At 43.3% G+C, this 13967-nt stretch overlaps 1 protein-coding gene and 1 long non-coding RNA gene across 2 annotated transcripts in view; one reads left to right on the forward strand and one right to left on the reverse strand.

Moving 5' to 3' along the window:
• Window positions 1-10437, forward strand: part of LOC104986078 — a 16565-nt gene extending 6128 nt beyond the window's left edge. The window contains exons 3-4 of the long non-coding RNA XR_824996.1: window positions 6938-7043; window positions 7397-10437. This is a non-coding gene — a long non-coding RNA (uncharacterized LOC104986078). The remainder of the gene's footprint in view (window positions 1-6937; window positions 7044-7396) is intronic.
• TMC2 (transmembrane channel-like 2) overlaps window positions 8818-13967 on the reverse strand; it is a 100204-nt gene continuing 95054 nt past the window's right edge. Inside the window, exons 18-20 of the mRNA XM_010836515.1 lie at window positions 13493-13571; window positions 11772-11883; window positions 8818-9040 (exon numbers count right to left, since the gene is read on the reverse strand). Of these exons, the coding sequence (XP_010834817.1) occupies window positions 8823-9040; window positions 11772-11883; window positions 13493-13571 (409 nt within the window). The 3' untranslated portion in view covers window positions 8818-8822. The remainder of the gene's footprint in view (window positions 9041-11771; window positions 11884-13492; window positions 13572-13967) is intronic.

Genomic DNA, 13967 nt, shown 5'->3' on the forward strand with positions numbered 1-13967 from the left:
ATCTCCCGAGTTTGCTCAAACTTGCCCACTGAGTTGGTGATGCCATCCATTTCATCCTCTGTCGTCCCCTTCTGCCTTGAGTCTTTCCCAGCATCAGGGTCTTTTCCAGTGAGTCGGCTCTTCACATTAGGTGGGTAAAGTATCGGAGCTTAAGTTTCAGCATCAGTCCTTCCAATGAATATTCAGGATTGACTGGTTTGATCTCCTTGCTGTCCAAGGGACTTTCAAAAGTCTTCTCTGACACCACAGTTCAAAATCAATTCTTCAGCACTCAGCCTTTTTTATGGTCCAACTCACATCCATACATGACTACTGGAAAAACCATAGATTTGAATATATGGACCTTTGTAGGCAAAGTAATGCCTCTGCTTTTTAGTATGCTGTCTAGGTTGGTCATAGCTTTAATTTCAGTGAGCAAGCCTCTTAATTTCATAGCTATAGTCACCATCTACAGTGATTTTGGAGCCCAAGAAAAATAAAGCATTTCATCTGTGCTTTCACATTTTTTAGTATAGATAGATTTTTTTTTATGTTTTGTGTAGCATATATAGCTGTGATCTTTTTTATCCTTAATATTTATTTTTACCTTATTTTCATCATTCTCAGAAATATGTTAATTTTATTTTCCTTTTCAAACATTGAACTTTAGATTTTGTTGATTCTATTGTATTTTTTTTTACTTTTATTCTTATATTATCCTTTCTTCTACTTGATGGCTTTATTTTGCTGTGTTTTGTTTCTTAATATGGAAGTTGGTTCTTTGGTTTAAAATATTCTCCTTCAATAAGCATTTCTCTGTAGACACTTCTTTAGCTGTATTCACTAATTTGGCATGCAATACTTTCATTATAATTCAAATCAAGTTTATTCTAGTTTCCATTATGATTGCTTCAAGGACCCACATGTTGTTTAGATGGGTATTAAAGGGTGAAGTCCTCCTTGCTTTCCATTGCTGCTTTCTAAACATCATTTCCTCTTTCTCTGAGAAAACCCCCAGCCACCCATTACTGCCTGGTAGCATTCGATTTCGTACTGGGAAGGAGTGTACTTTTTGGATGAGGAGGCAAGATACTATTGATCAAAACAGTTTTGGGGTGCTACAGGCTGTTGTACTTCCTCATCTCAGATTTACTATCCTGATTGTATTGTTCCAGCTTCTGTCAGTATCCACCTAGTTCTTTAAGTGCTGGTGTGGCCCTGACAGCTGGCATCATTTTATGTGTTCACGTGAGGCCCAGGAATTCATTTGTAGTCTGCAGATACCTCACAGACAGGAAGCTTGAACTGGTGGGGGTGGTGGGAGGGTGCATGGAGAAATGAGCCTAAAGCTGCATCTGTTCATCTTCTCAGAACCCTAACTAAGTCATGTAATTCAACTGGTCTTTTGGGGGCCCCTAAGAACAGCTAAGTTTTGAGCTAGTGGGCGTCTTGAAGACTATGTGATCTAACATCTTTTGTGGATGAGGCATCAGCTGTAATGAATTTCAAGAAGCTACAGAATCAGTTTTTCCATTCCTTAGAAGAAAAAAAATGGTTTTTATGTGCCTATTGTATGCCAAATATCTTTGTAGATGCTGGGGGTGCAGTGGTATACAAAGTCAAGTCCCTGCCACCGTGGAGTTTACATCCTAGGAGACAGGGAATCAAGTAAGTATGTAGCACATACTTGGTACCATAGACGTTGGTACATGTTAAGGAGGGTTGCATCGAGTCCCTCAGTGGAGGGGCAGCATTTCGAGCAGAGATGTGGAAGGATGATGAAAGCAGTGATAGTGCTAACCCATGGCCTCTTCATTCAGAGACTTCACTAGATGTGGCAGTGTGGGAGGCTGACCAGGGTTCCTGAGGAAGATTTCAGGGGCAGGAAGTTAGGTGTTCACAGAAGGATGTGTAGGTCGTTTAGAGATGGAGGGTGGAAAGAGAGTTGAAAGCCAATCCAGAGAGAAGAAACTCCTGGAGGTGTAAGAGATTCATCCTGCTCGGTAGTTAGATGAAAGACTGAAGGATCTAACATGAAAGATCTAGAATGCATGAAGCCTCGAATGAAGGCCAGGGTGAGGGGCTTGGGCCTGATGACTCTTACTCTCCATAAGGCAGTGTTAGCAGATTAGTTTGGAGGTGATGTGCAAAACATTTCCCACCAAGTTCCAGCTGAGAAAATGGCAGCAGGTCTGAAGGAGGCTACTGGCTTGCCAGGTGTGCTCCAGGCTCAGCTTTGAAAAGCCATGTGGGCCTTTCTTGTCTCTGTTCACCCATTGGGAAGGATAATACACTGCAGCATCTCTTCCTCTTTTATTTAGCCTGGTGTGTAAAATATGGCTCACTGTGTCATTTTGGTGTAATTAAGCCAGAGGTTTTACTCTGAGCAGTGTTAATGGGGACTTAGGGAAATTAATGTGCTATTTAAGTTCTAAGGACTAGGCAGAGCTTCAGGAAAGGAAATTACATGAAACAACCACAGGATGGCAGCACTTAACACTCATTTCCTGAATTTTTCACATCAAATTTCAAAGGCGTCTGGCAATTCCTAGGCCAAATAAACCCTGCAACATTCTTTGGTAATGCTTTATACATATTTGCAGCATTTCTTTACAGAGACACATAGGAATGGGAAGCCTTCTAGAAAGATCATTTAGGAATACTGGGTAAAAGTTTTAAAAAGTCAATGCTGTTTGTGTTCATGACCTGAGCCTGAGGATGTTTGATCTTATCCAGGCCTATGATGATATCTGTTGCTTATTGAGCACTTAATCTGATGCTTGGCACTTAGTCTTATATGTGTCAGCTTGTTGAATCTTCACAACAGAATCTGGAGGTCCCCGTGCACCTGTCCTTAGGTTGCTGCTGCTGTGTCGCTTCAGTCGTGTCCGACTCTGTGCGACCCCATAGATGGCAGCCCACCAGGCTCCTCCATCCAAGGGATTTTCCAGGCAAGAGTACTGGAGTGGGTTGCCGTTGCTTTTTCCGGTCCTTAGGTTAATTCCTGATATATTTTGACTTATTTCTAGTATCATATATGCTTTGTATTTGTGCTGTTTTTTGTTTCTTTGTCCCCCGTCCTTTTTCTTAGAGGCACTAGTAACCTAAGATCACTTTAATTTTTTAGTAACTAATGTATTTTTTCTTTTTTATTGAGGTGTAGTTGATTTACAGTGTTGTGTTATTTTCAGGTATATAGCAAAGTGACTCATGTATATATATATTTCAGATTCTTTTCCATTAGAGTTTATTAGAAGATGTTGAATGTAGTCTCCTGTGCTATACAGTAGATTCTTATTTATAGCACTGTGTATCTGAGGCTCCAATACTTTGGCCACCTGATGTGAAGAGCCGACTCATTGGGAAAGACCCTGATGCTGGGAAAGATTGAGGGCAGGAGGAGAAGGGGATGACAGAGAATGAGATGGTTAGATGGCATCACTGATTCAATAGACATGAATCTGCGCAAACTCCTAGAGATAGTGAAGGACAAGAGAAGCCTGGCGTGCTGCAGCCCATGGGGTTGCAAAGAATCAGACATGACTTAGCAACTGGACAACAACTTATCTGTTAATTGCAAACTTCTAATTTATCCCCCCTTCTCCTTTGGTAATTATAAATTTGTTTTCTATGTGAGTCTTGTTTCATAGAGAGGTTTATCTGCATAATAATTTTTTAGATTTCACATATAAATGATAATAATATGATACTTGTCTTTCTCTGTCTTAGTGTGATAATCTCTAGGTCCATCCATGTTACTGCAAATGGCATTATTTCATTTTTTATGGCTGAGTAATATTCCATTATATAGATAGATAGATGTGTGTGTGTGTACTGGCTCCTTGTATTGGGAGCATGGAGTCTTAGCTATTGGACTACCAGATAAGTCCCTACCATATCTTTATCCATTTATCTGTTGATAGACCTTTAGGTTGCTTCTGTGTCTTGACTGTTGAAAATAGTGCTGCTATGAACAGTGAGGTTCATGTACCTTTTGGAATTAGAGTTTTTGTCTTTTCTGAATATATGCCAGGAGTGGGATTGCTTGATCATATGGTAACTCTCTAGTTTTTAAAGGAACCTCTCCATAGTGGCTGTACCAGTTTGTATTCCCAAAAATATTTCAGGAGGGTTCCTTTTTGTCTATACTCTTTCCATCATTTATTATTTGTAGACTTTGATAATGGTCATTCTGGCAAGTGTGAGGTGATACCTCATTGTAATTTTGATTTGCATTTTTGTAATAATTAGTGATGTTGAACATCTTTTCATGTGCCTGTTGGTCATCTGTATGTCATTTTTGGAGAAATGTCTATTTAGGTCTTCTGCCCATTTTTTGGTTAAATAGTTTTTTTTTTCTTTTTTTCTTGATATTGAGCTGTATGCACTGTTTTGGTATTTTGGAAATTAATCTGTTGCTGACTGCATTGTTTGCAAACATTTTCTCCCATTCTGTAGGTTATCTTTTCATTTTGTTTATGATTTCCCCTGTTATGCAAAAGCTTTTAAGCTTACTTAGGTCCCATTTGCATATTTCTGCTTTTGTTTGCATATCTCTAGGAGATGAACCCAAAAAACTATTCCTGTGATTTATGTTAAAGAGTGTTTTGCCTATGTTTTCCTTTAGGGGTTTTATAGTATCTGGTCTTACATTTAGGTCTTTAATCTATTTTGAGTTTATTTTTGTATGTGGTGTTAGAGAATGTTCTAGTTTCATTCTTTTACATACAGTGGTCCAGTTTTCCCAGCACCATTTCTTAAAGAGGCAGTCTTTTCTCCGCTGTGTATTCTTGCCGTCTTTGTCACGATTAATTGGCCGTAAGAGCAGGGGTTGCTTCTGGACTGTGTCCTGTTCCACTGGCGTGTGTGTCCGTTTTTGTGCCAGTACTGTACTGCTTTGATTATTGTAGCTTTGGAGTTTATTTTGGATTCAGATTCTTCCACCCCTGTTCTTCTTCAAGATTGTTTTGGCTAGTCAGGGTCTTTTTGTTTTTTTCCATGCAAGTTAAATTTTGGTTTTGTTCCAGTTCTGTGAAAAATGCCTCTGGTAATTTGATAGAAACTGCACTGAACCTGTAGATTGTCTTGGGTAATATGGTCATTTTAACAATATTGATCCTTCCAATCCAAGAACACTGTAGATCTTTCCATCTGTTCGTGTCATCTTTAATTTCTTTCATCAGCATCTTATAGTTTTTTGGAGTACAGGTTTTTGCCTCTTTAGGTAGGTTTATGCCTGGGCATTTTATTCATTTTGATGTGATTGTAAATAACCTAAGGTCACTTTAAATTAAATTTTCCATTTGAACTTTTAAAATATTTTTTTGTTTGTTTATTTGGCTGGGCTGAGTCTTGGTTGAGGCACATGGGATCTTCAGTCTTTGTTTCAGCATACAGGATCTTTATTTGCAGCATGTTGGATCTAGTTCCCCAATCAGGGATCAAACCCAGGCCCCCTGCATTGGGAGCATGGAATCTTAGCCACTGGACCACCAGGGAAGTCCCCTTGAGTTTTTCTGACACACAGCTGGTATGGGTATTTTTGATTCTCTGTGTGAGGGGGGTCTTGTGATATAATTTCTCAAAGGAGACTTTTTGTCTTCCACTTTCTGCTGAGGTCAAAATAGACCAATGTCCCTTTCTGCATGGCAGGTTTATTCCTTATTGTCCCTTTTACAGCATATGGAACTTTGGTGCCCCAGCTTTGGGTGGGCTCTACAAAGCATATCTGAATTGAGGGTCACCAGTGTAGTGGGTGCTGTTGGTACCCTTCCTAGGTTCCTGCTGGCTGGTGCATCACTTCTAGTTTCTGTGAGTATCTGAGTCATGGGGCAATCAGGTGTCCCCCTCGATCTGCAGCAGGAGTGTGTTTTTACTTATATGCTTCTTTGTATAATGGACCTGTTTATGGACATTAACTATGTAGATTCTTAGAAATGAAAGAATCAGCCTTCAAAAATAGTGTCTGACAGAAAATTTCAGTGTCTGTTTCATTTCCCTCCAGTAAGGAATGTGCAGACAAACTAAGGTAATATCGGTAAGATAACAGTTATAGTTCTCTGGATAAACTATTAAATAGACTTGCTAGTTCAATCAGGCTTTCCTGGTGGCTCAGACGGTAAAGAATTTGCCTGCAATGCAGGAGACCTGCATTTGATCCTGTGTCAGGAAGATTCCCCTGGAGAAGGAAATGGCTATCCACTCTAGTGAAAAGCAGAGATAGCGCTTTGCCAACAAAGGTCTGTATAGTCAAAGCTGTGGTTTTTCCAGTAGTCGCGTACAGATGTGAGAGTTGGATCATAAAGAAAGCTGTGTGCCTAAGAATTGATGCTTTCAAACTGGTGCTTGAGAAGACTCTTGAGAGCCCCTTGGACAGCAAAGAATCAAACCAGTCAGTGCTAAAGGAAAACAGCCCTGAATAATCATTGAAAGGACTGATGCTGAAGCTTCAATACTTTGGCCACCTGATGCAAAGAGCCAGCTCATTGGAAAAGAGCCTGATACTGGGAAAGATTGTGGGCAGGAGGAGAAGGGGGTGACAGAGGATGAGGTGGTTGGATGGCATCACTGACTTAATGAACATGAGTTTGAGCAAACTCTGGGAGATAGTGAAGGACAGGGAAGCCTGGTGTGCTGAAGTCCATGGGGTCACAGAGAATGGGGCACCACTTAGGGATTGAACAGCAACAAAATTCAAATCATTCTTAGGTGAATTGAGGAAAGAAAGAGGAAGGAAAGAAAGGAAAGAGGGAAGGAAGGAAGGGTGCTCTTCATGCTTGATGATCCCTAGGCTGATAACTGAAGCTTTAAGATGGAATGAGCTGGAAGATCAGCCCTGAGAAGGCAGAGATGAAACTCCCCTCACACCGTTTTCTAATGAAATGTCCCAGCTATAAAGTCACACCAGATGAACATCCCTTCTCTTACCCATGCCTTCTTCCTCTACCCATCTCCCTAGATCATTAGAAGTTTCCTTTTGCTTGATGGTCCCAGGATCCACCATTAAGGAATCCACTGATGGATGTCTTTCAGAAAAGCTTCAGTGTTTTCATGACAGAGATCTGGTAACTATTTAAATTAAGAAACCTGTTAAAATGTGTCTAAAAATTCTTTGACCACTCTTCATTCAAGAGCTGGAGCCTAATTTCCATCTCTGAGTGTAAGCTAGACTTAGTGACTCTGTTCTAATGAACAGAAACTGGTGGAGTTGACAGTGTAACTTTTGAGAATAGGTTATAAGAGGTGTGGCTTCCTCCTTGCTGTCAGATCACTGGGGGGAAGTGAGCTGCTGTGTGTGAGGATACCTAAGCAGCCCTATGGAGAGGTCAGTGTAGAGAGTAAGCAAGTCTGTGGATGGCCAGCAAGGATGCCTCCTGCTAGCAGCCACTAGTGAGCCACTTGTGAATGTATCTTGCAGCTCCTGACAAATGTTCTGATGACTGAAGCCCTGCCTCAGATTGTGACTGCAATGTGCAGAACCAGAATTTCCTGGTGAAGCCAATCCCAAATTCTTGATCCACAGAAACTGTGAGATAACAAACGTTTACTGTTTTAAGCTGTTAAGTTTGGGCGATAATTTATTATGTAACAATAGATAACATACATTCCTTCACATAAAGTTATGTGTCATCAGAGCAGGATAATTTGTATTTGTGGTGGGTGAGTAGGGATATTGGTCAGCCTTGGAAGCCTGAGGGTAACCCTCTGGGAGTCCTGGACTGAGACTGGCACCCTGCTGATACTTGTCCCATGCTGGCAAGGCCTCCTCAGTGGTCTGGCCTCCAGGGCTGATGCCCCCACAAGACTTCTGCACAGAACCAGGATGTGACATGCAGGATGTGATCACCAGAGACAAGGCTCTGCACTGTACTCTTTGCAGAACTCCGCCCCCTCTCCCCCCCCAAACCCTTTATAGTAAACAGTCATTCATTTTAGTATTTTTTGCATGAGAAAGATTTTTCTGCCCTGAGCAGTATTTTGTTTCCTTCACCAGGTCTTCCCTGATGGCTCAGAATGTAAATAATTCATCTACAATGCAGGAGGCCCAGGTTTGATCTCTGGGTCAGGAAGATCCTCTGGAGAAGGAAATGGCAACCCACTCCAGTATTCTTGCCTGGAGAATTCCATGGACAGAGAAGCCTGGTGGGCCACAGTCCATGGGGTCTTGAGTCAGACACGACTGAGTGACTAACACTCTCAGTTAGGTCAGAGGAACCATGCTGCTCTCTCTTTGCCTTGCTGCCAGGGAGGCTCCAGTGCCCTTTTGATGCTTGATGGCATCAGCTCTCCTCCAGCTGGTTTCTGGAGAATCACCATCTTCCCACTCACCAAGGCTGGACTTCATTTTACTTTTATTTTCATTGGCTTCTTGAACCTTTTGTTTACACTGCATCACCCCCTTTGGAAGGAAGTGGTTGGTGGTCAGGAACATGTGTCCCTCTGCAACCTGTTACCAGTTGGTGGAGCTGGTAGAAACCTGTCCCCAAGTGGGCTCCATGCAAAAAGTCTATGATGGTGATCATGGCCCTGCACCTGCTCCCGAGTCTGGAGCTGAGGCAATCTGCTGTGAGTGCAGGGTCCAGAGCTGCCTGAGCCAAGACTCTGGGATGGATAGTTAGTGGGGGGAGGGCTCAGCTCTCCTAAGAGGTGGATGAAGCCGTCGTCCTCTTTTGGTAGCTAACAAGAGCCTGAGACTGAGTAATCAAAGTTCCCACATTCAGTGAGAGTAGAGAGAACATGCATGTGTACTAGAGAAGAGAGGAAGAGAGACTGATTTGGGGGGTGGGGTGAGTTGGTGGGGTCTGAGGATCAGCCCCAGGACCATGCTCCATTAGTCCCAGCTGTCAGTGGGGTGGTCTCCAGGCCCGCTTTCCAGAGGTTGACCTCCAAGGATGAGCCTGAGGCCGGGCTTGGCCAGAGTCTGGTCTGACACCAGGGGCCCGAGATACAGGGAGGTGCTGGGAGGCAGGCAGCACAGTCTTGCCGGCAGAACTGGAGGCCCCAGGGCCCTGCGCCTTCTGCTCCAGGGTCAGGCTTTGGCTAGCAGAGTGATGGGCAGTCCCTGGAAATGAACAAGACAAGAATGAGGATATAGGAGATTTCCCTACAGTGTCCTGGTGTGGAATTGGAGTTCTCGGAAGCTGCCCCGTGCTTTAGGTGGATTCCAGTCCTATTTGGTGATGTGAGAATGGTTGAATCACCCTTTGGGCACCTGGGGGCACCTTGGCCCATTCTTGGTATAAACAGCTGTGTTGGAGGAGTGTGATCTGCTGGATAGAGAGCTAGATTTTGAATGCTGGCCTTAAGCTAGACTCTCTGAGCCTGGTTTTGTTGAGAATAAAATCGGAGCTATAATAACAGCTCACAAATGGCTACCAGGGTCAAATATGATGATAGAAAGGGTTGTGGAAACTGGATCAACCCCAGGACAGTGCCTTGCTAGTCAGATCCATTTCCAGCCCTTTGACCTACTTGTTTCCTTCCTTTCCCTAACTCCGAGTTGGGGAAAATTACTGGCTTGTTCTTCACCAAACCCAGTTCCAGGACGGAAATAGACTAAATTTCCATTGTGGATAGTATGGCCTGTGGCTGAAGTCCAGGCTTTGATGGGCACTGTATCCATGTGTGACCTCTAGGCTCCTCCCACTCCCAGCCTGATGCAGGTATAGTCACAGGATGAACAGAGCCAGGCTTCCCCACATCACTACTTGGGAGGAGAGTGGCCATCAAGTGGAAATACCCAATTTGGGCTTTATAGAGTGAGAAATTTTTATTGTGTTTGAGTCATTAGCTGTTTTAGGCCTGCTTGTTAGAGCAGTGTCATATTAGTGAATACTTCAAGAAAGAGAGGGCTTCCCTGGTGGCTCAGATGGTAAAGAATCTGTAGTGTGGGAGACCCAGGTTCAATCCCTGGATTGGGAAGATTCTCTGGAGAAGGAAATGACAAGAGAAGTTAAATGAAGGCAGCAATAGCTGCTGTTAGGAGTTTTCCAGGTGAAAGTTTAACACTCCTCAGTTTCCCCCAACATCCTAGTCCCACTGATGTGTTCTGATAGCCCATTCATTAAAAAAAAAAAAAAATCAAACACTGCAATATTGATTTAATTAGCATAAAATCAAAAGAGCTTCAGATCTGTAATAAAAAATTCAAATTTGGAGAGGAGCAAACTTTAGAACAGCAGCCAGTAAAGAAAGTAGAGGAAGGGAGTGGATAAGGGGCACAGGAGCCTTGGTACTATGGGGCCATGAAGGGACCACTGTCAAACCAACGTTAGTTTCTTGCTTTCTCATGGAAAATGTTTTATAAACCTATTTTTTCTCTTCCATTGATGTTCAAATACATGCATTCCATTTTTTGTCTTTTTTTGTGTTGGTGATACAGCAACATAATATTGCATTTATTCCATTTCCTACCCCTTGTGAAAAAAATCAGGTGAACTCAAACACTTTCTTCAGCTGTGATAAATGATAAATACCATTTATCATGATAAATACCAACCACTCGCTCTGCTGCATTTCATCTCTGAACCAGTCTTCCGAGCTGTGGACGGACTGCAGCTGATCTTGCTAAGAGGGCTGTAGCTTTGAAATGCCTTCCATACATTTTTGAGACTCACCAGGAATAGGTTCTGTGTTCACACAGACTTCTTGTCCTCTTTTTGCAACCCCCACTTGTTCATGGCTTATTTTAATAACCTGTTGCTATTCCAATATCAATGAGCATTTGCTAGGAATATCCACACAGGTGCCCTTTTTCCTCCTGACTTGCTTCTACAGTCACTCTCTGCACTATTGCATCTGGGGAACTGAGGGTTTTCACCTTCGGGGAAATACCACTGTGGGATTAGATTCTTGGTTATGTTTCCTGAAGTCTTGCCTATACGTTATAAAGGCATCAAATAAATGGCAAGTAATTTCCGTACTGTAAATTCTAACTCCTAAACTCTCAGCCATTTCTTGTGCATCTCATTGAGTTCCCACATGAAAGGTCAAAATTGCTGCATGCTGATACTTAAATTTTGATACAGGGACAATCCTTGGAAAACAAGAACAGCTCAGAGACGGTCTCCTTCAGTTTGCTTTCCTCACTGCCGAAGCAGAGGTGGTCTGTGATGACTCCCCTCTGAAGCTCTGTCACACCTTTGGAATGTGTGTGGCCCTTCCTTACCATGTAATTCTAGCTGTTCTAGTGCTTCTTGTCTTTTAAGAGAAAATGAATTGGTTCTGGTGGAGTAGCAGCAGCTAGATACAAATGTCCCTATTTCTTCTCTTAAAAAAACCGCTCAAAACAGCGCAGAAAACAAGTAGCTCCTCCATCCCTGGCAGCTGCCAACCTCGGCATCTTAAAGGGATCTGGGTGGGACACCAGGCATGCTCTTACCGTGGTTTAAGTTGCCAGATACTAAGAGGATATGACATGGGAAATGATGGATCTGGAGTGAGATGAAGGCAAAGTCACTTCAGAAATGTAGAACGATCACCATAGAAAATGTGGCACGAGACTCAGGATAGAAATGAGGGAAACAACCCTGGTATTTCCCCATTTTACAGACATTCTTCCTCCTACTGGTTCCAGGAAGTCTGTAAGCACTTCACATGCATAATCCCACCTCATTTGCACCACCCTGTGAGGTTACCTATGATTTACTCTTGCTTCTATTTGCCCAACTTCATACAGCTAGTTAGTAGTTGTCAGAATTCTGACTTCAGTCCCACATGCATCTGATTTCATAGCATTTGCTCTTTTCACTTTCCATGTCGCCTTGTAAAAATCATCGTGAAATAGAATATACCTTCTTTGGTGAGCTGGGTGTCATTTTTGGAGTTGTTTTTATCCGTGTCCTCTGAATCTCTGGCTGTGGCTCTGCCTTTGACAGATTTATGGCTCTTCTCAACTTCACGGAGCTGCAGAGAAAAAATGAATGGTTGGTCCTGGCCAGGGAAATGGGTGTTTTGAGTTTCGGACCCCAGGATGGTGAGATCCAGAGGGGAGCCACCTTAAATCACTGGTTCTTGTTCTCACCACTGGTCAGAGAGGGCACCCCAGGACTCAGGTTTGCATAGCATTTGAAGGAACATCTGGCTAGGGGAAGACACCCTCAGCCAATCCTGTATTTCAGTGGTTTTCTACACCTGGGCAGGAGGACAGTGAGAGTGGCAGAAGGAAGTGTGGGTGGGGAACTGGCAGCGAGGCTGACGAGATTAGTTCCAGAAGAGAGGGTGAGAAAGCAAGGACGGGGCTTAGGGAGGGTTGGGGTCCAGCTTTTTCCACATTAAAGAGGTGGGGGTGGGTGTTGTGAGAGCAGGAGAGGAGTCAGGGTGTCATGGGATGTTGAGAGAGGCTGTGCTTGTGTGGAGGGGACTTACAGAGGCTCCTTAGGCCATGGGGCACAAGCACTATGTCATTCTGACAATGCTGTTTTCTTTAGTATTTCTAGTACTCGTTTTGAAGAAGGAATTCATAGGGCCTGGACTCCATCTTAGGCCTGTTCATGCTGATCATGCTCGGCCACCTTTCCAATGGACTCTGAACTCTGTGTTTAGTGCCTATGAAAACAACAACCGAAGGATAAGGCCCCTCCAGACTGGGGAACCTTGAAGATCGTATCTAGGTTACTCATTGCCTAAGAGTAAACATACAGTAATCACCCCTTCCTCCGGACAGGCCATAAATGTTTCCGTATCAATCGGAGTGTAACCTTGGGTTTATTGATTATTGGCTAATTGTTTGACTGTTTGAGCACATGAGCACATAGTATGTGAATGATGGGGTTATTGGGATTGTATTTTCCTTGGTTTATGTAAGTCTCAAGGAATTTGGAGTGGTGGGTTCAGACACGTACACATGGGGTACAAAAGATTTTCACAAATGCTGGTCAGGGTCCCTGGCTAAGAGGAGACTCTGCCTTGGGCCCGCCGGTGTAATAAACTGCACTCCACTATCTGCATTGTCCTTCTGAGTGAGTATGTTTCCTGGAACGTGTGGCTACAACAGTTTTAATCAGTAGGAGTTATTGTGGGTACTAGTTTTATTATGTTTGAACACCGGTTTAACCCATTGACTTTTTCCTGTTCTTTAGCAACTGCTCAAAATCTAAGTCGTTACTGTTGAAAGAAAGTGAAGTGGTTCAGTCATGTCCGACTCTTTGCGACCCTATGGACTATTGCGTGCCAGGCTCCTCCATCCGTGGGATTTTTCAGGCAAGAATACTGGAGTGGGTGGCTATTTCCTTCTCCAGGGTATTGTCCCAACCCAGGGATCGAACCCCAGTCTCCCGCATTGCACCCAGACTTTACCATCTGACCCACCAGGGGATTACTATTATGTATTCCCAAATACCCTCAGAATATAAATGGGTGTCACTGAATCTCTCAAGGCTGCTTCCTACCATACAGATAACTTGGGGTTTGGTTTAGGAGAAGGCCTTTAAAGAATACAACTTGGCTCAAAAGGTGAATTAGCAAAAGCCAAAAACACAACATTTTGTTTAATGAAAACTCCCGACAGACTTACCGCTTGGATTTTCTTTCTCAGCTGGGCATTTGCTCGAGAAAGGCTTTTGGAAACTGAGTTCAAGTAGTAGATGGCCAGGCTGCAAGAGAAAAGAATGCTCCAGGGGTACTGTGATCTTGGAAGATGATGAGAGCTGGACACCTTACCTAGGAATCATAGCTGGCTTCCGGGAATAGGTGACCTACTTTGCCTCTGGGCAGGGTGGTGGGAAGTCTAACCATCCTAAGTTCCCCGCCTAGTATCAAGAAGGTCTTAGATATGCCTGTTCTCTCTATTTTATTGAACACATTTTTAGTTCTCTGAGTGTTTAATAAAGGTTAGCTAGAGGAATCAGTCCCCTTCTTGGAAATCTGAAGAGGCAGGGCAGAGGCAGTGTTTCTTGTCTGCAGGAGCAGCCTGGGTACCAGGCTCTGTGCCATGTGGATCCCACTCCACATCTCCATGGTTTTGCTGAAACCCCGTAAGAAGAAATGAT

Source organism: Bison bison, unplaced genomic scaffold (assembly GCF_000754665.1).
Source record: "Bison bison bison isolate TAMUID 2011002044 unplaced genomic scaffold, Bison_UMD1.0 scf7180017864063, whole genome shotgun sequence".
Taxonomy (NCBI): Eukaryota; Metazoa; Chordata; class Mammalia; order Artiodactyla; family Bovidae; genus Bison; species Bison bison.